Source organism: Phalacrocorax aristotelis, chromosome 1 (genome assembly GCF_949628215.1).
Source record: "Phalacrocorax aristotelis chromosome 1, bGulAri2.1, whole genome shotgun sequence".
NCBI lineage: Eukaryota > Metazoa > Chordata > Aves > Suliformes > Phalacrocoracidae > Phalacrocorax > Phalacrocorax aristotelis.
The window spans coordinates 29,715,931-29,741,903 of record NC_134276.1 but is presented as its reverse complement, the minus strand read 5'-3'; the positions used below and the strand labels follow the sequence as shown (position 1 = coordinate 29,741,903).

The following is a 25,973-nucleotide window of genomic DNA, read 5'->3' as shown; positions in this document are numbered from 1 at the left end:
AAGCCATTTTCCTCAGCAACAGCTAAGGAAAGATACTGTATGCGAGCTGGACACCCCAAAGCCATTACGGGCGTATCCTGGAGCAGAGACTGGGAAAACACCAGTTTTCACTGCTTTGGTATTTGTAAGCCCAGTTATTCTTTAGTTGTGGACAGATTTTGTCCAGAAAAAGAAGGTTGCCCCCTTTTTCCCTTCCCTTGCCCCCTTGTGCTTCCTGCCCCATGGTTTACGTTCACCACCCAGCTGGAAGGAAAGCACAAGAGAAAAAGTGCAGCAGCTTTGCCAGATGCAGAGAGGGACTCCACACTCCTTGGGCACCTGTGATCCCTGTGGAAATGGCGAGAAGTGAGGCAGCGAACAGGAGCCGGGTGCCGAAACACCGTTGTGGAACCAGCCACGCACCAAAAGTGCTGTGCGGGCTGAAACCGGCCGTGCCCTGTGTTTTATATTTAATGTTTTCTGTTCCACAAGCTTTAGAGAAAGGTGATAGGTGCTTGAATTAGCTGGCTGTGAAGGAAGTTACTTTTAAATTTCTTAAAACAATTTATGCTCTGAAATACAAGATCATCTGTCCTTTGGAGGGGTAACTGTATTCAGCTACCACGGCAGCACAGGTCTGGATGCTGCTACCTGTTTCATTTGTCCTCATCTGTACTGCTGACAAGTCAAAAAGGAGACTCATTTTGGAATTTATATCTATGGATTCTATTACATCTCGTGATTAAATATCAAGAAATATGTACTTAACGCTTAGGAAACTGGAATGGGTGAGCTGTCCTTCCACTGGGACAGGACTGGTGCCCCTAATGTGGAGCCAGTTTAGTGAGTGGGAGAATGATGGAAATAATGAGAACCATCTGACTAGACATGGGAACTTAATAAACACAGATATTTTTGTTTCCTCCACAAAATCATAGAAGTGCGTGCTTTGTGGCCCTAACTGAAACCCTTGTGGGTGTCTGGAACCGTTAAGTGCTTCACAAGGGCCATCCCAAGACCTGGGCTTGCAACTCCTGGCACTAAGTGAAAACCCGTAAGAAACTGCCTGTGACTGGGGTGGTTTTGGCGGAGGATGATTTGGGGAGGTTGTGGCACCCCGCTGCCAGCCGGAACGCCGGTGCGCGGAACGCTCGGCGCAGCTCCTGTTCCCAGTCGGCAGCTGCGGTCGGGGACGGCCCGCGCAGAGGGACGGACCGGGGCGGGCGGTCGCGCCGCGGGCACCATGTGGAGCTGCCTCCGCGGCGGCGCGGCCGGGGGCTCTTGGCGCCTCGCCGTGCGGCGCCTCGCCGGGCCGGCCAGTGGCCGGGAGGCGGCAGGGGCAGAGCGGCCGGAGGGGAGGCCTCGCAGGTACCGGCGCCTCCCGTAAATCCTTCATCTGGGGGTGGGGGCGCCCGGCGGCGGGGTGGGTGCCATGGAGGGGTTGAGGCCTTTTGAGGGACGGGGGCCGCCTCGCTCCCCGGGGAGCGCCGCCAGCCTCCGCCGCGGGCGGGGGTTGCCTTGCCGCGGCCTGTGCCCCGGGAGCAGGTTGTCGCTCTTCGCCTTTGCGTTAAATGGGTGGGGGGGGCCGAAGGGGGTCTCGTGTTTTAGCCATTTTCTCCCGTGACCATGGCGGGTGGGTGGTGCGGCCGGCCTGGCTTCAACTGCCTTGTTCCCCGGTGACTCGGGGTTTAACCCCCGCAACCAGGGCCGGGGCCGGGGCCGTGGCCGAGTCCGTCTGTCCCGCCGGTGCTCTCTGTGCTGCTGGCACCAGTGGGCAGAAGCCACTGGGGAAGCGGAGGCAGGTAGAGGCGGGTGGTTTGGGTGGTGTTTCTCGTGTCGCTTTCCTGGTGTCCTTCTCATCTTTGTGTGGGCGGTACGTGTAGGTGACCTGAGCGTAATTATATAGCGATCTGTCTGTGATCTATCTGTGATCTATCATGTGATATGAGCACAATAACATGCGATATGCTCGTCATATCAGCAAGGCAGTGCTGGCTGTTGGCAGAGGTACATGCCCAAAGCGCTGGCTGAAAGTAGTATTTGCAAGTTCATTGTTATTTTTATTAAAAGATTTTATCTCCTATTAATGAAAAGTCAGTGGAGCGTTTTTTTTTTTTTCATTCCAAAGCTCCTCAATGGTTTTGAACAAGTTCTGATATTGTGATGGTCTCATTTATAAAGCAGCTTAGTTTCTTTTGTAGCTGTGTTTGCTTTCTAAGGGTAGACTTCCGAGCAGAAGATAAACCTGGGGTGGGTGAGATACAGGAATACAAACGGCAATGTACTACTGCCTTTAAGGCTTGCAGTCTTGCTGTGTTTTTCTGACGCTGTGTGCAAAGATCTCTGAATGGATAAGTAGCTTTAAGGAGCATGCAGTCTGAATTAATGAAGAACGTGTTTGAAAAAGATCTGTGGAGAACAGCTCTGTGTGAAACAGCAGGACTCCTACTGTCTTCTCAGTAATGTGGTTCTGAAGCTTTCCTTAAATTTTCCTGTTGCTTTTCAACATTGAAATTTAGGGTTTAATGCTGACAATTTATTAAGTGCAGGGTGACTGAAGTAATAATGCGGTGCCTGCTGATACCAGCAGATTTTTCTTTTTTTGCCAGAGAGAGGTGTGTGTGAAGGGGGAAAGTATTTCAAAATTCTTTCAGATCTATTGGAGTGTTATATTTTGAACTAAAATAAACATCTGATTGTAAGCTTTTTTCTTTATTTTCGTAATTTGAAGGTGGTTTTCAAACAAAAAAGTAGTTGTGAATTTAGAGATTCAAGCATTTCATTTTAGAACATTAAAGAGGCAGTTCTTTGAATTTTATTATAGTTTTTTCCAGAGAATGCTGTTGTGGCTGTGTTGCAGCAATATCCTGAGCAGCTCCATGCTGTCCCCGGCCTCACATCCTCGTCTGCACCATGCTGGTTTTAGCTTCTTTGCAGTGATGTGGTACACTAGGTAGAGGAGCTGTTCCAGATGGAAAAATAACCAAAGTAACTTTTTTTTTTTGTTACTGGGTTATCTTGCAGCAGGATCCGTTTCCTCATAAGGCTGCACAAATGCTTGGCTGCTGTATTGCAGGACACAGGTTAGGGGAAAGTGATCCATAGTAGTGCTACAAGCGTAAAACAATGTGAAGCTAAATGCTTGTGTACAATCTTTTTCCAGGCAGCCAGGAGGGATCTCTTTGTTGCCTCATTTTAGAGTTACAGTGAGTTTTATATAGTACTAATAAATTTAAGTATCTGTGCACCAGTAGATTCAAACTCTCAGCCTGCTACCTAGTGCAGGGATACCTTAGAAGTTTTAAGCTCCTAGATTAAAAACAATTTAGTTGTGGAGGAAATAAAGTTCTTTACGTGATTTTTGTGATGAAGAAACCATAAATAATCAAAAGTTTTTAATAGTGCCCTAGCCCTTCTCAAAAGTCAAAAGGTACGTTTGACAGGTACATAACATACTCCGTTTGCATGCAGTTAGGCCTAGACAGTTATAACTGATGGGGTTTTTTTTTTTTTGGTAGGCTTACAAAATTCAGCCTATTTATAACTTCTGTTTGTTTATGCACTTATTATTTTTTTTTTAAACTTTGTCTATCATCTAGCAAAATACAGAAACCCTTCAGCACAAGCAGCGTGTTTTCTGCTGAGAAAGATGAATCCACTGCTTCCAAAGGCAGTGCCACTGACGTGGAGTCGAAGAGTCAGGAGGGTACAGCAGAAACACCAAAGCAGAAGTTGTTAGAACTTATTGGTAATATGAAAGTAGAAGTCAGCTACAGGAAGAAACTCCAACAATTAAAAACCCGTGAGATCAAAATGCAAGCCACAAACAAGCTGGAAGGCCCAGACAGTGAAGGCAGCATGCTTCAGCAGACTACAGAAGGCACCCAGCGGTAAAGTATAACAAACTTTTCTTAGCCTGTTTTCTTCTTTTTTTCAAATTTTTTATTTTTATGTTACTGAGGACAAAATAAAGCATCAAATTCCATTGCCTAGTAATGAAAGGAGTCTCTAAGGGAATGTAGTGTAGACGCAGATTGCAGTAAGTCACGGGAGAATCTGGATAAAAGATGTGGTGTGCTTTCTACAATGTGTTACCTTTTTCTGCACTGAGACTCTTGAAAGGTAGCACTAGCAGCTGCCTGTGGGAAGTTATTTTAATGGGAGGGGGGAAATAGTGTTCAGATAAAATACAGTAAATCTGAGGAAAAAGGTAAAGAAAAAAGCAAAACCCAAAATTAAGAATGGCATCATGATTGTTGAGACTCACGGGTGGCTCACCACCACGTCGCGTTTATAATCTTGCAGGTCTGTGCTGCCTGTGGTCTTTCGCCACTTGAGTATAACACCTTGTCAGTGTAGTTTAACAGCTGATGATTAGTGCAACATAGGGCAAACCTAGCCTTCCCTCTGGCCACCTGCACCCCAACTTGGGATAACGTGTAACTGTAACTTCTGAGTAATTAAGACTTAAAATGATAGTGCAGGAATGATAACTTAAATATATTCAGGCTTTTATTTTTTCATATTTCCATATCTGTTGTGTCTCTTACAGCGGCAGGCCTTTAAATCCAGAACTGGTGGCAGCTGCTTCTGCAGTCGCATCTTCCCTACCACACAACAAGAAACAGACGCAATCAGAGCTACTTGCACAACTAAGACAACATGAAGAAACCACAGATAAACAGAAAAAAGGGGGAACTATTAATCTACGGTCTGTATATCGAATGTTATTCTCGGTAACGTTTGAAGTTCTGATTTTGCAATGTCATCTTGAAGGTGACTGGGTTCTGTGTTGGAAAGGTAGCCCTAAGAGATACACTTGGATAGGTTATACTTGGAATTAAAGAATAATGGGAACGTCAGTGGTCTGGTTATACCACACTCCCTCCTTGTTCTAAAATGGTTTTGCAGAAATGGAATTGTTTTCCTGCCCAGGATCGTTATTTTCTTGGACAGGCTAGCAAAATAACAGGTTTGGGTTGTTTTTTTCTTTTTTTTTTTTTTTTTTCCATGCTTCTGAAATTCTCACACAATGGATGGATTTGTAAATGTTTCAGACGTTCTGTCTGGACTGGTGGATTTTCATGACAGCTCTGCAGAACTGAACTACAGCAGCTCTATTTATAGCCCCACCCTTCTTTTCAAAACTTTCCAGTCAACCCAAGAAGCTCATCTCTTGGCTTAACTCCATTTCCAGTGTGTCTTACAAATAGATGAGAAACATTTGTTTGGAAACTGAAACAGTTGTGCATACTGCTCTTTTGGATGATGGCTAAAACCAGATTTTTTCATTCTTTTTTTTTTAAGCTAGCATTCAGATAACTACTCAGAAAATAAGGCATTAAATCCAGCTGAGGTGCTGAACTAAACAGAAAACTGAATCTTCAGCAAAATGGGAATGTGAAACCTTTAGTTATGGCTGCTTGCGGTGTGAACTGCAAGCTGCTTCTCATCTTAGTTTCAATTTATTCTGTGAAAAGGAATTTGCCCCAAACTAGGATTGAAGTTTGACCCATGAATTTGTAGGTTGCTCTGGATCTGCTATGTATGTTTATCAATGAACTGCGAACAGAGCAGCCAACAAACTAATGATGTTTGTGGCTGATGTCTGCCCTTTGTGAGTGAAAACCAAGGAAGACTGACAGATGCTTACAAATAGACTGACTTAGATGGTGGCAAATAGATGCTCAGTGAATAACTATGTAAACAAAATGCATGTTCTTTGGAGATTGTGAGGGGAAAAGGGAGAAACTGCAAGTTTCCCTTTTAGGCTGTATTCATGATTCTCTCTACCAAGAGTGCTAATGATCATTGTGGAGGGCAGAATGAAATTCTCTCCAAACCTGTGAGGATTTAGGTATACATGCAAGCATCTCCAAAGGCTGTGTGTGCGCTCTGTTTTCATAATGTCATCTCAGCCTGAATATACGAGATCTTGAGAACTTGACAGAAGCTTATCTCTCCATAGGCCTTTGGAGCTAAAACAAATAGCTTTAAAGGTTAGAGGTCTGGCTGTTTTATGTAAAATCAATGTGTTTCTGCATTTTCTTGTTTTTGTGTGCAGTATTACCAAAAACCTAAGAGACGCTTATTAATGTAAGGAGAATAAATAAGGAATATTTTATATAAAGAATAAGTTTAATAAACTATTAAATATCAGTGAGGTTGTTCCATCTGTCAGTGAGGTTTTCGGAAGAGTGGAGCACACAAATGTCTTAATAATGGCATTAGCTGTGGGTGGCCAACTTGAATGTAATTGGAACCTACTTCAGTTCCTGGTAAGATGTTGGAGGACCATACTGATACTGAACAAGCTAATACATGCAGTGGCTAACCTCATATGGGCCTGCATCTGTTCCTTAAGGTATATGTATTCTTCTCTAAATGTAGTTGGTCTGCCTACAGGCAACAAAGCCTCGCTTTACTCACTTTCCGTGAAGCACTTCCACAGCTGTGGCTGCTGTGGAAGAAGAAAGCATCTAAGGAAGTTGTAGTATAAGCAAAAAGGTTTTTTTTTAATGCAGAAAGAAAGTTTAAATTCTTCAGAAATTTAAAAGCTGAAGTCCCTGCTACTATATAGTGCCTCTGTGTAATTGGTCGATAGGTTAAGATGTGCTATTAAAATATTTTATAACAGGCTTGTAGATGAATCACTATGGTTAGAAAAATGCATTTTCCTCAACCAAAACCAGCCTTTTTGGTTCGCTAGGAATGGCACAGCTGGCTTGCTGTGATTTGAATTGGCACATTCTATTCCCTGAGGCAGCTTTGTGAACTAGCTTGCTTTTACCTGGGAATGTAAAATATTTTTTATTTTATGCTGAAAAGAATAATAGAATGGTTTGGGTTGGAAGGAGCTTTACAGGTCATCTAGTCCAAACCCCCTGCAATGAGCAGGGACATCTTCAGCTAGGTCAGGTTGCTCAGAGCCCCGTCCAGCCTGACCTTGAATGTTTCCAGGGATGGGGCATCTACCACCTCTCTGGACAACCTGTGCCAGTGTTTCACCACCCTCCCTGTAAAACATTTCTTCTTCAGATTTAGTCTGAATCTATCTTCTTTTAGTTTAAAACAATTACCCCTTGTCCTATTGCAGCAGGCCTACTAAAAAGTCTGTCCTCATCTTTTTTACAAGCGCCTTTTAAGTATTGAAAGGCTGCAGTAAGGTCTGCCCGGAGCCTTCTCTTCTTGAGGCTGAACAACCCCAACTCTCTCAGCCTGTCCTCTTCATAGGAGAGGTGCTCCAGCCCTCTGTTCACTTTTGTGGCCCTCCTCGGGACCTGCTTGAACAGGTCCATGTGTGTCTTGGGCCAAGGGCTCCAGAGCCGGACACGGTGCTCCAGGTGGGGCTTCAGGAGAGCAGAGGGGCAGAATGACCTCCCTTGACCTGCTGCCCACGGTGCTTTGGATACAGAACCAGGACACGGTTGGCCTTCTGGGCTGTGGGTGCACGTTGTCAGCTCACATCCAGCTGTTCATCCACCGGTGCCCCCAAGTCCTTGTTGGCAGGGCTGCTCTCAATCGCTTCATCCCTCAGCCTGTGTTGATATTGGGGATTTCCCTGACCCAGGCGCAGGACCTTGCACTTGGCCATGTTGAACCTCCTGAACTTCAGATGGGCCCACTTCTTGACCTTGTCCAGGTCCCTCTGAATGACATCCTGTCCCTCAGGCGTGTCACCCCAATCCTTCAGCTTGGTGTCATCTGCAGATTTTCTCAGGGTGCACTTGATCCCACTGTCCCTGTCATTGATGAATATATTAAACAGTAGAAGTTCTATTTTCTTCCTTAATAGTTAGGTAACAACTTGAAATTCTGTCAATGGATGAGTTTTCTAGAAAGACCAACTCCTGCTGATTTTCATGACTGGAAACGTGGTTAGTAGTAACCTTTCACAGTTAGGCTCTGAGATGAATTTGGTACTGTGGGCTTTCTGAACAGTCTTAAAACTTGATTTTAAAAAGTACAACAGAAGGCAATAAAATGGTTTTAATATATTAGAAAGCAATTACTTTTATCCATACATCTTTATTTTGTGTTGATTTTTATTTGATAACAAGAGAATATGTGTAGTTTAACTTTTCATTTTTTTCAGTAAAGGTTTTGCATTCGATATACCGGTACATTTAAAAAGCCAATATATATTCCTCTGTGATTTATAACTATTTAAAGAAGACATACCTTCACAAGCTGTAGAGCCATATAATGCTCATCTGCAAAAAACTGTGATACTACTACCAAGATTTATGACAGTGTGAAGTAAATTGTACGATGTCTGGATCTTTTGGTTCATAAGAAATTTTTTTTTTCAGGATTGTGTCATGGCCTCCAGAGGTCACTGTTGTACGCAGTTGTCTCATCCCCTTGTTTCCTTGTTTTGTAGACAGCGTGAGGACAGCGTGTTCGCTAGGAAGGGAAAATATTAACAATACAGGAATTTATTTTTCTCAATGTGGGATGAAGTTTCACTCAATGGAAATTACAACAGTGCTGTACCAAAATAGAATCAGTGGCACTGCAAGTTGAAATTTCAGCTCCTGTTTTGGGTAAAGAAGTAAAGTAATTCAGAGCTTAGGCTAAAGTATATCCAAACCTCCTTGGGTCTCCATTTTTGGTGTTATAACTATTGATTGTTGATCAGGAAGGAGAGAGAATCTGGACTTGTTACAAAAGCTCTACCTCTTCCCATCTCTGGAAGGCAGAAGTATCTAGGAGGTTATTTTTAACCTCATGTTGTGACATGAGGTAATATCATATAATATCTAACCACTGTAGGTACACTGGGGTTGGAGTATGAATTTGCAATCTGATGGTTTTCATTACAAAGGACATTAAAAACATCTTTTTAGTTTTATTATTAGTTAATAAAGGGGCACTTTTAATGATGGAGTGATGAATGCTGCTGCCAGAAATGTTCCTATACCAATGATGGGGTGATATTAGGACTTTGCAGTGAGAATACGATACCATTGACTGCATGTTCTGATAGCTTGGTAGCAGTCTGTCCAGACCTACTGTGCAAAACTACAAATAAATCAAGGTCAGCTGTGAGAAGAGCTTCGCTGTGGAAGCCTGATCCCCCTGTAGCATGGGAACACTGCAGCCTTGTAGGTCACAGCCAAGCCAAGCAGTTGGGCTGGGCTGTGTGTGACTGGCCTTAGGAATTACGTCCCCTTGACCCTCAGAAGTGTGTCAAGCCTCCGGCCCAACACCAGCTCACTAATGCCAGTAGGCACTTCATAGAGTAACTTCTAGTGTGAGATACACAACTAACCTGAGATTGTTTTTTTGTTAAGATTAAAATGAAATAATTTAAAACTTGTTTTCAGATGCTTTTCTTTCAGAGTAGGTACTTGAAGCACTATGCTGTTCTTGTTCTGCCATTCGAAACCACATCTAAGACTGAAGAGAAAATCCTACTGTTGCTGTGGCAATTAGCTTTTAAAATTTTCCACAAGTATTTCTTTCTTCTTAATAAAATCTCTTTTGACTTAACCTACCGAAAACATAGTCTGAACTTCAGTCAGATTTTCATAAAATGGATATGTAGTATTTTTGACTTGGCCTGTTTTTGGTTTTTTTGAGACCATATTTTTCTCTTAAAACTTGAGCACTGCAATTTTGGATGACTGCATGTTACTGGAAGTGGTTGGGAGGAGAGGATAGCTGTGAAGAAGAGTTATCGGCTTGGTCTTTACCAACCAACAGACTTACCAGTTAAGGGGACTAATCGGTGGAGGCAGAAAGGTGGTATGTTTTGTGTACAGAATGAGCTGCAGATTGCACCAGAAAAGATGAGAGCGTTTGTTTTTCACATATGATTTTGACTACAGAATTATGAAGGAAGATGTGGTCTGTTAATGCTGTAATATGATTATGCAATGCAACAGATTGCAGTGGATCAGGAAGGGTGACCTACTTATTATGGTGGCATGATTGACCCATGTCAGCTGATGTGTGAAGGCAAGCTTCCTTTTGGTCTGCAGCAGCACAGCTCTGTCCCTGGGCAGTGTTGTTTCCTGTCCAAAAAAAATGGTGATTTTTGCCTCCCTATTTCAGCGTATTCCTTGTATCCAGAGAAATTCCTCATTTACCTAAGCAAAGCATACCTAGCATACTCTGTGAATATTGGTATGCAGATACGTGAAGTTTTTCTTTTAGTTGGAAACTAAATAATTTCAAAGAAAGCATTCACTGTAGGTTTAGTAGGCTGAAGTAGCACTTTTCATTTAATCTATACAGAATGTAATAACTGAGGGTTTAAAAAGTAAGACTTGACTGTTTGATGACTTAAAAATGGGTGTATTTTGTGAGGAATGGATAATTCCGTCTTAGAGGCTTATGAAAACAATTGAGAGTAGAGTTTCTGGTTAATGCACGTGACAGACTTCCTTGCTTTGTTGATTTGTTGAGTTTTTACATTCATGTTTTTAATTTCAGCAACGTTATCTCAGAAATGGCAGTTAAAAGGCAGTCCCCAGCTCAGAATGGTGTGAGGATATCCAGTCGCATTTTCTTGGATTGGGATGAGGATGGTCAAAGAATCAAGTCTGAAAGATTGTCATCTCAGTCTTTTCACTCCAGAAGGTATTTTTGTTGTGTTCCTTTCCAATAGAAGGAGTGTGCAAAACATTACTAATGGATTATATTTTAGATCTAGTTGTACATATTCAGGTTACTATGATACTTCAGAGCTTAAAAAAATTACTTGTTTTTCAAAAGAGGGCTGTTAGCATTGAAATAAACTTCTTTGAGAACACATTAGTTAATGTTAACCAGCTAATCAAATAATGTGTACTTCTTAATAGTAAATTTTAGATAATTAAAAATACTTGGTGCTGAAATGTAATTGCGTTTGTTTTAACCAGTTTAAATTATTCTCACACATAATACAATTTATATAACTTTCTTAACTTTTTGGGAAATGGAAGCTTTGAGGGCTTACTTTCATCTACAGAAAAACTTTGATAAATGTTCTATGTTTAGAAAAGCTTCATCAATTCTGTTAGGGTTTTAAAGAGGTTTTAAAGTTTTACTTTTTTTACCACTTTGTTGCAACTGATAAGTCATTCTGTAATTGATTTCTCTATTGTCTGTGATATTAAGTTCATTTCATAGACAATTATAATAATTCACATGATGATTTCAGGGTACTCCTTAAATTTATCTTGCCGCTGGTTATGTGGCCAGTCTATTTCTTAATGAACTAAGGAGTACTCTTAATTTTTTTTTCTTAACTTCTGTAAGCTATGCTTTCCTGCCTGTGGTCTTTTGATTTTCCCTTGGCAGCTCATGATCTCATTCCTTCCCAGTACATTCTTTTCTCTAGCAGTTCAGTTTTTTGTAAGATTAACTGCTCTAATCATTAATTCAATGTGGAAATGAATCCCCTTTTCCTGGGGTTAGCAGCTGGAAGTTGAGGGATTCATTTGTGTTTAGATAGATAATGCTGAAGGCAGAATTTGGATAACTAAGGAAAAAAAAGATTAAATTTACGGGTACAATATTCTGCCCTTTTTATCCAAGACATCTATTTCAGTATATCATAAACAGAGAGTTGTGGCTTCCCATAAGGAATGGATTGTAACATATGCATTGAGCCGTGTAGATCATGCAGAAACCTCGAAGAAGTGGCTATTGCCAGTCATGAGAAGCACGTAGCCTGCTGCCTGAAATGTTTCTGAGTAACTTCCTTGTTCTGGAACTACCAAACTGTTAAGGTGTGTTATGGAAGTATCTCTTGGGCCTCTTCAATATTACAAGGCCAGCCAGCAGTGTTCTCTTTTCCTGGCGTGAAGCTTGTAGAAAGTGCAAGAAGGACTTCTTGTAATGGAGGTTAAAAGGAAGAAGTGGAACAAGGTTGTAGACCAGGCCCTCCTGACTTAGATATTTCTGTCCTGGGTTTTTCATACAGCTATAAACTGTTGCTTTGAGGAGCAAGGGAACTGACTTCATTATCAGTTGCTCAGTAGCTCTATAGATATTTTTAATCTGGAGATGATTATCAGAGAGAGTTGGTAATCGCATGAAAGTAACTCGGTATTAGGCTATGATCCTTGACTGACTATGAGAAATACTGTATTTAAGGTGCTGGATTAAAAGGTTTTCGAAGTTTGAAAGAAAAGAAGTAATACGATAGAAGTATAAACTCAAAACCTGATGTGTTATGTGCTTGTACAGTGTATATTATTTTACATCTTTGCTAAACTTTTATTAACATACTGCAAAGTAAAGTGAATTTCAGTTACGTTTGAGGACATTTAATAAGTTGTTGTATCTGAGAAGCTGTCTCGCCTTCTTTTGTGTGATGAAAGTGTACTTGGTATATAACTTCAGGAACAGTACCTTTAAAATAGTTTTTAAAATCCCTTTAATGAACAAACTGTCTCCAGTTTCAGTCTAAGTTTCCTCCTGCATCCCTGACGGGTATGCTTATCTATTGATAACATGAAAAGAATGGGTTAGGAAGAATATCTAGGTTTAAATTGAGTTAGTAGATTTCAGTGAAATGAATGATGTTGCTTTATAGTAATCTGAAGTAGGCATTTTAAAATAAATGTTCTTCCAAGTCTTGCTTGTATCTTTGGCCAGTGTTACTGGGAGTTACACACAGATAGGAAAATATAATCCTAAATCAACATTCTTTTAAGGCTCTGTAATTAGAATGCTCTGTGCTGAAATAGATCCAGGGTAGTTACATCAGTAAAATGTAATATGACAAGAGCAGGTTTGCAGAAGTAGTTGTGGCCATCAGAAACCTGCAGTAAATCCAGAGAGGTGAAATTTTAAGGTTAGGAAGGGCAAGTATTGCCAGAGTAACAGAGAATACTATTAACATAAAGTAGAAAATATTAGAATTTCAGTGGAAACCTAGAAGATTGTATGATTAAAAGAATTATTTGTTCTAAAGTTGAGTCTGTTCTACAGTAAAGGCATAGGTTTTTCTTTGTTTTCATTTATAAGAATATTTATTTTCATTACTTGTTGAACTCTTGGATTTTTAAAAATGTTTTTAGGCTTATGCTAAAGATCAGTATGATTAAAACTAGATGGCCAGGGTGAAATATTTTTATATTCAGAAGAGAGAGCATCAGGGTGATTATTTAAAATATATCATACAGATACACTTTGAGTATTTGCCATATGGCAGAGAAGGTGGCTGTGTAATCTTCCAGAAAGGCTATTTATGTCATAAAGCAGTAATTGTTTGATTTAGCTGTTGCCTTTTCTCTTCCTGAATTGTGCAATATTTTTTACAAGGGAAAAACTCAAATCACCAGATTCACTTTTTAGTTGCAACTTTGTAAAATGGCTTGAGTACTGTGGTTTGATACTGTTTAGCTTTGTTCAGATTCCTAAATATTTCAGTAAAAAAATGACTGCAAATATAATGTTTGATTTATGCTCATTCTTTCACAGGGAAATGTTTTGGGAAGCTCTGTTACAGATGAATAATAAAGTCATAAACACTTTCTCTGGTAAAAAGCCTGAGGATTTTGTGAGAGTCACTATCTCTCCTTTTTTTTTTTTTTTTTTCTCCAGAGATCTGTTAGTTCATGAGAATATTTTGTGCTTTTAAATTTGTTATCTGGCAGTGTTGGGAAGTGTTGTGAAATACTAAATATCGTTTTTCTTTTTTGTTTATAGAAGTCTCAAAGTAGGAAGGAGGCTTAATATATTCACCAAAGCTTCTACAGAAACAAAAAATGCACTGCAAACAGGTTAGTGGAAATTCAATAACCAAAAACCCAGTGAAGCCAAGTTCTGAATTTTTAGAATATCAAGAGATTCACTGTTGTGAAGGAGACTTATGACCTGTTAACTTCCTGCTTTCAGACCTATTAAAAAGAATAATGTAACTGATTTCAGTAAGCATAACTTGTATGCAGTGCTATAGATTAATGTTTTCTGCGCTAATCAGGACATTCTGTTACTGAACTTGAAGGGTAAAACTGGCTTTTTGTCAGTAAGGTTAGTCTTTCATCTGTGAGTGTGAAACCAGCCTGGAGAGTGGGTATGTTGGCGCTGATAGCTTATTTGGTCAAGTTGCAAGCTTGCTGCATTCGTTTTATGGCCAAGATGCACAAGGCTGTGATCCCAGGGAAACAAGCGTGCTCTACAGGTGTCTGAGCATAAGCAGGGTAGAAGAAAACCAAGACAATGCATTTGATTGCTTCGTGGCCTTCCCTTGTTTAGTTTGTATGTGTAGCTTGAAAGATCCTGTAAGTGGCTGATAAATGACACCTTGCTTTGTCTACAGTAAAGCTCTTCATGTATGTTTTGAATCATAGAATGGTCTGGGTTGGAAGAAGCTTTACAGGTCATCTGGTCCAAACCCCCTGCAATGAGCAGGGACATCTTCAGCTAGGTCAGGTTGCTCAGAGCCCCGTCCAGCCTGACCTTGAATGTTTCCAGGGATGGGGCATCTACCACCTCTCTGGACAACCTGTGCCAGTGTTTCACCACCCTCCCTGTAAAACATTTCTTCTTCAGATTTAGTCTGAATCTATCTTCTTTTAGTTTAAAACAATTACCCCTTGTCCTATTGCAGCAGGCCTACTAAAAAGTCTGTCCTCATCTTTTTTACAAGCGCCTTTTAAGTATTGAAAGGCTGCAGTAAGGTCTGCCCGGAGCCTTCTCTTCTTGAGGCTGAACAACCCCAACTCTCTCAGCCTGTCCTCTTCATAGGAGAGGTGCTCCAGCCCTCTGTTCACTTTTGTGGCCCTCCTCGGGACCTGCTTGAACAGGTCCATGTGTGTCTTGGGCCAAGGGCTCCAGAGCCGGACACGGTGCTCCAGGTGGGGCTTCAGGAGAGCAGAGGGGCAGAATGACCTCCCTTGACCTGCTGCCCACGGTGCTTTGGATACAGAACCAGGACACGGTTGGCCTTCTGGGCTGTGGGTGCACGTTGTCAGCTCACATCCAGCTGTTCATCCACCGGTGCCCCCAAGTCCTTGTTGGCCGGGCTGCTCTCAATCGCTTCATCCCTCAGCCTGTGTTGATATTGGGGATTTCCCTGACCCAGGTACAGGACCTTGCACTTGGCCTTGTTGAACTTCCTGAACTTCAGATGGGCCCACTTCTTGATCTTGTCCAGGTCCCTCTGAATGACATCCTGTCCCTCAGGCGTGTCACCCCAATCCTTCAGCTTGGTGTCATCTGCAGATTTTCTCAGGGTGCACTTGATCCCACTGTCTGTGTTGTTGGTGAAGATGCTAAACAGCACTGGTCCCAGTATGGAACCCTGAGGGACACCACTTGTCTCCATCCAGATATTGAGCTGTTGACTGCTCTTCTCTGGATGTGACCATCCAGCCAAGTCCTTATTCAGCAACTATAAATGCCAAAACTCATTGAAGATGAAAACAAAAAAAAAGGCAAAACATGTGTGACCCACCATCATATTCACTGAAGGCAGAGCTCTGTGGGAACAGTCTTTGTGCTGCGTAAGGGGGATGGCTTTCACGTGTGAAGACTTAGGTTTACTACAGACTGGGTTTTGGCTAAGGGTGTGAATATGGGTAAGTCATGTAAAGAACTCCCTCCGTCACATTTATTTCCGAACAATGAAATGTGCATTGTTAGCACTGATCTTTAATAGGCTGATTTCCCATAGCTATTCTGAGGCCTTTTAGAAGCAAAACTTTATTCCAGTGTAGCGACTTAGAACTATATGTAAAGTCACCAGCTGCAGAAGAAATAGTATTCCTCCCTGATACACATTTGTTTCTGTTTCAAGAGTAGGACTGTTAGTTTTTGCCATATTCTAGCTGTTTTCTCTCTTTTTTTCTTTTTTACACTTGAAACTGCAGGGAGAAAATAATTTGTTTACTTAATTTATTTAGTAAAATGTCAGGTAGTGCTATTTGCATATTTTCAAGCAGCTGTGAGCTTTCTGAATGCACCCACCTGTGTGGTGGACTATGAAAGTTGCTTATTAGAATGGAATTAAATTTGCTGGCCTTCAAGACTGTCAATTTCCTTAAAATCAGTCCATTTTACATATAAAAAACAAGGAATGATGCAGCATTTGTTTTTAGTGGTCTTGACAAATGTGATGTTCAGGTAACTGGTGCTTGTGTTGAATCAGATTTACTCAGATAAAATGGTGAGAATTTAACCTTTCTTTTTTGCATGAGCACAATGTAGATGCAAGAGCATGTAGTAGTCACCTTAGATAAACTGAGGTACACTTTTTAATACAAAACTAGAATGTGTACAAATTGTGTAAGAGAGGAAGTGGACTATACTGGATTTGTAATTAGGTATTAAGAAGGAAGCTTCTTTCAGCTTTTTATGTGGTGGTTCCTTGTTTGATTCCAGGTAGTCTTCAGGAAATCTACAATACATTCTAAGCCAGGATGCTTATTACTTGGCTTACTGACTAAGCCTGGTGACAGAAAGTTTTTTTGCATTATGTTGGGAAATACCAGTATGATACTTGATACCTTGATTCATTTGCTTTCACTGTCTTGGCTCATATTAGTGGAGATAATGAGTTAAAATATTGTTTATACATGACAGGAAAGTAAGTTCTGTGATAATGTATTGAGTATTTATTTTGAAAACCTGAATGTTATCTGGAAAGTAAATGGACATCCTGAAAAAATTATTAATAACAACTTAAAATATCAGTAACTGTTAATATAAAATATTAGTATTTTTTTGTGTGTTTTACAGAGGTACAGATATAATGTTTATCACCTTTACTGCAAGCTTGAAAAAATTAGTTTCTGCTCTCTCCTGTTAGAAGATGCATTAGTAGTGCATTATTAGAAGGTATTCTTTAAGATGTGGACAATAATTTCATTCTGGTATGGTTTCTCATGTTGTCTTTTATCTGTATTTTATTCTTGCCTCCAGTCCTCCAATCAAAGTAGGCAGCTAGGGAATGTAGTTCTGGAAATTTCCCTGCTAAGTAAGAAATAAGTTGCAGAAGTATCTTCTGATTTAACACAAAAAATGAAAACACTTTTCAGTACGTAAAAATACTGTTTGCCCTTTCATTTTGTGTTTTCTTAAAGGAGCAGGGAGATTTTTTTTTTAAAATCCAGTTGAGTTGTAAGCCACTGAGCCAAAGATGAAATTATATCTTAGTTTCAAATACTTATGAGTAGTAAAATAATAGCTGATTGGTCATGATCCACTTCAAATGGACTGTAACATTTGAAATCACATCAAGATCTCTGTTCCTAGGAGCTTAGGGTGATTTGATAATGGGGAGAGAAGAAAACAAAGGAGAGTGTGACTTAGGCCAGCTCATGAGACAGCAGCCCAAGGCACTCCCAGCAGTTCCTCCCTGTCCTGTGGTAACAGCTTGTTTCCTTCACTTCAGTAATGCGGTTCAATCTGGGCTCATGACCAGTCCTCCTGGGTGGAGGGGCAGGAACTCCTTAAGAGTAACTCTGCTGCCATATGAGTAGCCTTTTTGATTTACCAAAAAAAAAAAGGTGCATCAGGAAAGATGCTTCCCTAAAGGGACTATTTGACTTTGGGAGAAGAATAGGAAACCAGGGTTTCTCAAGCTCAGGAGACAAAACCTGGGGCACTTACGAGTGTTGGGGAAGGAATTGCCATTGTTTGTATATCGAGTTTTCTCCCTGAAGGAGAGTATAGTTGTGAAGTAGCTGAAAACTCCTGTAGTAAGCAAGATTCCTTTAGCAGAGTACACCAGTCAAGTTCAGAGTTTGTCGTACGAACAATTTGTGAAAGACAAAAAGGAAGAAAAAATTGTGGAAAAATTGAATTCCTGCTGTGTGAAAGGCTTAAAAATAAATTGTCCCCTAGGGATTCAGAGTACATTTTTACCAGACATTCGAGAATTTAATGGACTTTCATTTCAACAGAGGATTCTTACTTGAGAAAGGTGATGCTGGCATCTAAGCTAGAAAAATCTGCACAGCTGAAAGTATTAACCTCTGTAAAGGTTCATGTTAAAGGACCTTCTTTTAACTGGTGATGAGTCTTTGGCATGCTGACAGATCTTTACAAAATTTCTTCTTCAGTATCTTCACCAACAATTTGGGATCTGGAATTTGCGAAGGAGATTGGAGCAATAACTGCACAGCCTCCCCGAAATGGTTTTGAGGAGATGATCCAGTGGACAAAAGAAGGAATACTGTGGGAGTTCCCAATTGACAATGAAGCTGGTGCGTGCACTGTTAACTTTTATTATCTGTCTGTATTTCTCTTTTTTGAGAATTAGAGCATGCTATGCCCTGTGATTGTTTTAACATAGTGTTTCAGCTATCAGTCATGCATTTGATAGTAAACAAATATAACTTTCCAACTGTCCCAAATCAGAGATGCTTCAGATGAACTAATTCTGGCACCCTTCAGGTGAAGTTTTGCAGGTGGTTTGGATGATCTGAGGACTGGCTGCTGCCAGAAAAGGGAGAACTCCCTCCCTCAGCTCTGATGCTTTCAACACCAAAAGGCCATTCAAGCCTGTTACGTAATACCTTTTACTATACAACTTCTTTAAAGAAGCTTCTAGCAGAGGATAGGGAATCTTAAAACTGCTGTGTGTGTTTTATAATGCTGATTCTGTTCTTTGGTGCGGCTCTCAGACCAAGTGGCTAGCCAGATCCTAGTCAGCTATCTGTGCAGGCTGAGTGTTAAACAGTTGTTTGCTCCCTTTGTTCTGTCTGTTTCATAAGAATAAACAGTCCCAATATTCACTCACTCTGGGCATCTATCTTAACTAGACATCTTTGTGCATGGTATTTAATTTTTATTACCATTTAAAAAAAAAAAGGTCTGTGTGAAGTTAAGCCAGCAGAGAGGGAAAACGAATGTTAAAGAAGGGAAGAACAACTGCACAAAGCAAGTGTACACTTTAGGAAAGGGGACTTCATAACTTCAGGGAGAGCTTGGCTGTGGGTCTTTCTTTTTTTAAAAGACTTTAAAGACATCAAACAGAACTACTTTAGAATGATTCAGTCACTGAAAGCAAAACAGGTTAGTATCTGAAGCTGGGAGTCTTTGAAAATCTGTCCTATACTGAATTGCAAATTGCTTAATGTGGTTCATTGTTTCTTAATGTTTATTCTCATCCTATTTTGGCAGTTTCTTCACAGAATTTAATCACTGCTCCCAGAATTGATCTGTTCCATCATGTAGAAATCCAAGTATCCTCTAGTCATGTTTTTGCAAGCTTAAAACCACTGTGGCCAATGGCTTTTCTGTTGTTGTAATGTGGCTGGAACCCTGCTGTCTGGGGCCGTAAGTGGACCAGGCGTCTTTGGCGGCCAATGGTTTTTCTGTTGCAGCAACGCGGCCGGAACCGTGCTGTCTGGGATGGGGTGGCAAATGGACAAAGAGTCTTTACATATACTTAAACAAGAATCTTTATTGATTTGTCCACAAAGGCTAGTCATGTGGAAAATTCCAGTGAAGTGTTCCAAAATCTGTCACCTTTCAGGTTGAAATATCAACTCAGTAAATTCCATCCTATCAAACTGCCAGCCACAGGCTGTTAATAAGATCAGGTACGTCAAAGCACAGTAAAAGCTTGAGAACCTTGCTCCAGTTATATCAACATACTGCAAAAGAAAGATGCCCTGCTGCTAATTTTGCGGTTTTGTAAGTCACCTCCCTCAACAGGAGGACATTACCTCAGCTCGTTCTGTATCAAGAAATGTGTGATTTTTCTTTTATGCCATGAGCATGTGGCTTTAAATACATAAGTGCAATTAAATTTTCTGTTGAGGATGCACCTATACTCAACTTTTAGCATTATGAAAGCCTTTAAACTTTTAAATGAAATATAAAAAAGAAAGAAGACTGCTTATAATTGTTTTTCTTGGCTCCAGAGCACCTCTGGTGTTCTCATTAGAGTGCTTTACCAAGGCACTGTGTTGTGCTTTGAGACTTCAGCGCAAGGTCACGATTTTTAAAACTTGTCTGGCTTGGGTGCGAACATCTGAAGATGTGGCTAGACATACTGGCTTGCTGCAGAGGCCATTAGCAGTCTTCCCCTCCTGACCCCGCTGCCCTGTTGTCTGCTCCTGCCTGCATGTCCTTTCCCTTATCTGATGCAGTTGAAGTCATTGTTAGGCAGAAAACTACCTTTTTTCTTTCCAACTCTCTGACCTCTGATTAATTTTTACCAGATTAGCAAACCATTAGTATAGCTTGCGTAATGTCATTCCTCCTCCTTTCTGCTTGCCTCTTCTGCTTCTAGTAGCTTTAGTTCTGCTCCATGACTTGCCATGGTAAAAAGTTGGGAATAACATTGATTTCTGGCCCTTTTTAGAATTATTTCTGTGCGTTTATGCTTTAGTGACTCAAATCCTAAGGAGTGCAGTTGTTAAAAAGGACAGTGCAGATTAATGGTGCTACTTTGCTTTAGCACCTCATTCTGAGGAGCAAATGCTTCTGGTGGGCCAGAGGGTGTTATGGCAGAAGTGACAGGCTTAACGGAACTCTCAGAAAACTAATGCCTCAATTGCCCCATATGGCTTCTGTAGACAAGTGTTAACCAAGTCCTGTTCTGGCTGTTTTGCCAAGATGCAGAGAAGCATCAGATCAGTTTACCGAGAAAGGTGGCAGACGTTACACAACCATTTTACACAGAATCCCAGGTTGGAAGGGACCTCAGGGATCATCTAGTCCAACCTTTCTAGGAAGAGCAGAGTCTAAACAAGATGGCCCAGCACCCTGTCCAGCCGAATCTTGAAGGTGTCCAACGTGGCCGAGTCAACCACTTCCCTGGGGAGATTATTCCAATGGGTGACTGTCCTCAGTGTGAAAAATTTTCCTCTTGTGTCCAATCGGAATCTCCCCAAGAGCAACTTTTGTCCGTTCCCCCTTGTCCCTTCCATGTGACTCCGTGTAAAAAGGGAGTCTCCATCTTCTTTGTAACTACCCCTTAAGTACTGGTACACGGTGGTGAGATCCCCTCTGAGCCTCCTTTTCTCAAGGCTGAACAAACCCAGCTCTCCCAGCCTATCCTCATACATCAGGCTTCCCAGTTCTTTGATCATCTTGGTGGCCCTTCTCTGGACCCTTTCCAGCCTGTCCACAGCCTTTTTGTACAGCGGGGACCAGAACTGTACACAGTACTACAGGTGTGGCCTGGCAAGCGCTGAGTAGAGTGGGATTTTAGAGCGGGTTTGCTTTACTAATTGAGTGTATTCTAGGAACCTACTGTAAGAGCATGATTTATCTCATTCTAAAAATCCTAGAATCAGAATGATTTGGGTTGGAAGGCGCCTTTAAAAGATCATCTAGTCCAAACCCCCTGCCATGGGCAGGGGCGTGTTTCACTAGATCAGGATACTTGGTCGTCTTTATAGTATGTCACCAACACTTCCTCTAAGGATGGACATCTGCATTTGAGATGTCATCTTTAAGGCAAGGTTGGACGTGTCTTGGAAAGGTTAGTGTTTTAGCTAGAGGAATTCCCCAGACTTTCTGTTTTGTAGTACATAGGGGATTGGAAGTAGGATTTTGAGAGTGGGTGACTTCTTGTTTTGAGGTTGATAAAGAAAATCCTCTACTTTAGACTTAACTGTGCATGTTCTTTCAAATTAGTTTTCTGAGGACAGTGCAAGAGAGGCTGAGGGACAGGCTTGTTCTTCCCATGCAGCTGGAGTTATGGCTTGCTGGGGGTGGGGAGTCATGTGAACATATCTCATCTAATCACTTCCCACCAGAGGTCTCAGCCTCTGGTGCTTTGGGCAATTGTGGTCTCTTTTTGTGATGCACACTTTACTTTTCTGAGGACTGAAATATGTGGTCTAACTGAAATGTTCGGACTTCACACTTCATCCCCAAACCATGTATCATGTCTTTGACAAATGGGAGATCAAAATACATGATGTAATATTTCCTTCTGATCTGCATTTTTGTGAGACTATAAATGGTTTAATTTCTTTTGGGTTAGAGATGAAAATTGGTGAAATTATTAATTAGACATAATCTCTCCTGATACCCTATATCTATCCCCAAAAGAAGAGCATCCAGAAGGCCAAATTTTACTGTCAGCATTATTCAGGTTCTTTCAGTAGTAGGTTCCTTGGTTTAGTTCTCTTGGATTTTTGTGACCAGCAAAAGTATGGAAGTCTGGAAAGGATGTTAGCTTGTGAAAGCAACCAGCAGCATCCAGGTACAGTGAGATTCCACCTTCCCTTAGTTGGCGAAAGTCAGCGTGGGTGCCATGGTAAAAGGATCATCTCTGTACTTCTGTAAGTGGACATAAGTTTCCAAGCACAGCAGAAATATACCTTCTGAAGCTGGCATGATCTTTTTTTTTCTTTTCCTTTTATCATAAAGGAAAAAGAAGAGAGCTTCTGAAGAAAGAAACGTGCTTTGTTTTTCAAGGACAAGGGAGATAAAAGTGGCACATAGCTGGTATTGATAACTGACATATTTCTGGGAAAAATCTGTGGGAAAAATAGAAGTATTTCCTAGCTCCTTTAGATATTGCAGTACCTAAACTTTAGAACAGGAAAGAAATAATGCAAACTTAACAAATACAAGCTGAGAGACTTCTCCATCCCAGAGATGTGCATCGTTTCTTCTGAAACTGTAGAAGTTCTAACACAGGAGGAAGCCTAGGACTGGCATGGCTTAATTACTTCAATTATAATATTGCTGTTTTAATGTTGTCAAATAATGTATTATATCCTAGCTAGCATAAAAAAAATCCGTGTACACTTATTGTCTATGGTGTAGACTTCACATTTTTGTCATCTGGAAGTGTTCGTATGCAATGTATTTCTCTAATAACAGATTTTTACCTAAAGGTGTAAATGTCATTTACAAATCTATAGCAAATTGGGATCAAGCAAAAATTTTCATGTATCCCTAACTGAAGAAAAAATCTTTCAATTGCAAATCCCAGTTTGCCTTGGTTTTCTACCTCAGAATTGGGAACGGTGAAAGCAGCCTTCTTTCTTTATGTAGATACTGGTGGTCTGAGTCTGTCTTGTGTGTGCTGGCATCGTAGTATCAACAGCAGCAAAGGAAATCCACAGGACAGAGAACAAAAATTTACCATAGGATCTGAGCTGTGCTTGATTAGAGATCTACGATAATCCCTTGTCCCATGGTCCTGTGGATGCTTTTGAATGCGCTGGTTACAACTTAAAAGTAGCAGCTGGTGAGATACACAATATTTTTACATCAGCATACACTCAGATTCAGAAAGTGTTAGAAAAACAATTTTCTGCGCCCATTTGGTAGCAATAGGATGTTAAAAGCACGACTTGGAATGAACGCGCAAGTGTGTGTTAGCTGTTCAGTATTAGATACTTTATGGGGTTGACTCATTTGTTCCAGGCTAGCTTGTATTCTTTAATCCTCTGCAGAATTTAGGCAGTCAGTGTTTTCTTAAAGAGTTTATCAAGAAAGTGTCCCTAGACTAAAAGGTGGTACCTATCATGAATAACAATTTTCATGTATTAAATAAGCAGGTTTTTACTAAGAAGAAGTTTGATTTTTTGTTTTTTTTTTTAAAATTATTCCCCCTGCTCCTGCCTTGGCATCGGTTTTCAGTGAGATTACTAGCCGGAAAGTTGATTTTAAATATTAGATACTCTTACAAATGAGAGCACAAAATGGAAGTAGTATGGTAGATGGGAGTATGATCTATGCTGACTTTTGTGTGGAGGGAGAAATTAATGTCTTAAAATTCTGTGGTTTCTTCCACTTCTGTGTGGTTGGCTTAACTGTGCAAAAAAATTAAAAGGCACAGAACCGTTAATTTTACTAATTTAAGATTTTTTGCAAAGTATATGCTTTTTTACTTCGATAAGTTTGCTGTTATATTATGGTAACAACTTTGTCTTTTTTTTTTGTCCCTTTTGTTAGGGATGGAGGATGATGCTGAATTTCATGAACATATCTTTCTAGAGAAACACCTCGAAGACTTTCCCAAGCAAGGACCTATTCGCCACTTCATGGAACTAGTCATCTGTGGGCTTTCGAAAAACCCATACCTCAGTGTTAAACAGAAGATTGAACATATTGAGTGGTTTCAGAAGTATTTTGAGGAAAAGAAGGAACTTCTTCAAGAGATTTGAGACTTGAGAAAATGCTTAACCTTGAAATGAAAAATCGTTACGTCAAAATTGATGATTTCTTACAATGGAAATACTGTCAGTGCATAGCAATCATGTGACCTGAAAGTTGTAATTTAAATAATAAACTTACAGGTCATACTTTCATGTGTGCACATCCATCTATGTAGCACGACTTTTGTAGAATATGCGTTTCAAATTTAGTCAAACTTGTCTTTTAAATTTGAAACGAATGTTTTGACCATATAAAATATTAGGTCTAATTCCACTTCCTACACCCTTCACACTTGGTGTGTATCTTGGCAGGTTTGATCGTCTTTCTCATTCTGGAGAACTTGCAGTGCTTTAATTTTTTTAAAAACTCTAATTTTGAAAAGCTGTTACTGAGTTGGTTACAGTTCCTTTTGCTAGTTCATTAAATGCACTGGTATTTGGATGGTATTAGTTCTTTCGATCCTCCTTTCACTAATCATTGGTTCATTTTAAACTTTTTGGTAATGACTAAGTCATTTGAATGGAATGCTTGTTAGTTCATCCGCTCAGTGAAAGGCTGTCGCATTCCCGAGATGTGTGCACAGCATAATACTGGTGAGTTACTTAAAATAATACGAGAAGTCTCTCCTGCCATCCTTCCATCCATTCTGAAGCTTTTGACCAACTTCCCATCAGTATTTGTTGTTTAAAAATGAGTCTGGTTGTCAGGTAATCCTGAGAGTTCTGTTTCATCAGAGCAAGCAGTGTTATGGTTACTATGGTGTTTGGAGTTGAGGCATTGTCTCCTGCACCTGCAGGACTAGAAAAGAGGACTTGACATTGCTGGCAAGGAAAGTTGTCGCCTACAGATTGTTGTCGCCTACAGATTGCTGTCGCGTGATGCCACTGCTCTTTTCTCTCCAGTCCTCAGGTCTTGGTGAAGTAACTTCCTATTTTCTAGATGATCCTTTATTCTATTAAAGGTGTGTGGTCCTTTGTATCTATTAAGCAGCTGCAGTATATTTTGCTTCAGTTACCTGTTGTTAAATTTTCATCCACAGTTACTCACTCGGTCATTCAGAATCCTGGATTACATCTCACTGCTTAACTTTCCAGAGCATTTCCAGCCTCACATATTGTGTTCTTCCTTGTTCTCTCGCATCACTCCAACCACTTTAGCAGCTATTGTCCCTATAAATATACTCCTGTCTTTTTCTCACATTTCCTCGTGACTCAAGGAGGAAGTTATAGAATGAAGGTAAAACACTGGCTTCATATGCAAACTGATTTTTAAATCAGAATTACAAGAAAGCAAATGAAAAATAGAGTTGGCCTTTTTCTACAAGTTAGAATATTGTTGCTGTGTTCTGCTCCTCTGCAGGACATGAGTTTGCCTGTCTGGCAAAGGGCAAGACTCAGGCTGTGGAAGGGATAAGCAGATTTTTGACTTCCTAGCTGTAAGAACAGCAAGATTCAATTTCTGCAGAAATTTTCAGAGGCTTCCTGGCGCTTTGGAATGGAGAGTGAGAATTATATCAAAGTATCTCCATTTAGTACTAGGATCATTTTAGTTTTCGTTCAATGCCCGGATACGTTTTACTTCAAAAATACCATTCTTCCCAAATTTTTACCAAACTATGATGCACAGCCTGTGTTCTGTGTATTTCAAGCCTTTTCTAAAACAAAGTGCAGTGACTTTGAATTCATTGTGGGTTTTCAGAAACAGCTTCTCCATGTATTTGCATCTAACCTGTGTTTTGCTATGGAGAGGCAAGGTGCTCACAAGCTCAGCTCTTACTGGAAGAGGTTCGGGAGCATTAGCTGTGTATGAAGGTAATGAATTTCACAGCACTGGGAGAGAGGTGAATGCTATCGTTTAAACAGATTCATTAGGAGGTCAGTACTTCAACAAGCTCTTAACAAGAGCTCTTGGGGCTTAGGATCTTTGGAAAGCTGTAGTAATTCCTACTTAGGTGCTTAAATATAGATTTGAGA

General features: G+C 40.6%; 1 protein-coding gene across 1 annotated transcript; it reads left to right on the top strand.

Moving 5' to 3' along the window:
• The first annotated feature begins 1,163 nt into the window (after window positions 1-1,163).
• MRPS31 (mitochondrial ribosomal protein S31) lies at window positions 1,164-24,152 on the top strand. The gene is made up of 7 exons (XM_075085917.1): window positions 1,164-1,347; window positions 3,579-3,869; window positions 4,532-4,690; window positions 10,420-10,566; window positions 13,627-13,700; window positions 17,985-18,128; window positions 23,797-24,152. Exons 1-7 carry the CDS (start codon window positions 1,223-1,225, stop codon window positions 24,006-24,008), a joined length of 1,152 nt encoding a protein of 383 aa, XP_074942018.1. The 5' UTR covers window positions 1,164-1,222; the 3' UTR covers window positions 24,009-24,152.
• Window positions 24,153-25,973: the final 1,821 nt, after the last annotated feature.

What these genes read in the sequence shown, in the direction of transcription:
- MRPS31 (XM_075085917.1), top strand. Translation starts at nt 1,223, where the DNA reads ATGTGGAGCTGCCTCCGCGGCGGCGCGGCCGGGGGCTCTTGGCGCCTC. An exon ending in CAGTCTTTTCACTCCAGAAG is followed by an intron (nt 10,567 to 13,626) that starts GTATTTTTGTTG and finishes TTTTGTTTATAG; the next exon opens with AAGTCTCAAAGTAGGAAGGA. An exon ending in AAAAAATGCACTGCAAACAG is followed by an intron (nt 13,701 to 17,984) that starts GTTAGTGGAAAT and finishes TTTCTTCTTCAG; the next exon opens with TATCTTCACCAACAATTTGG.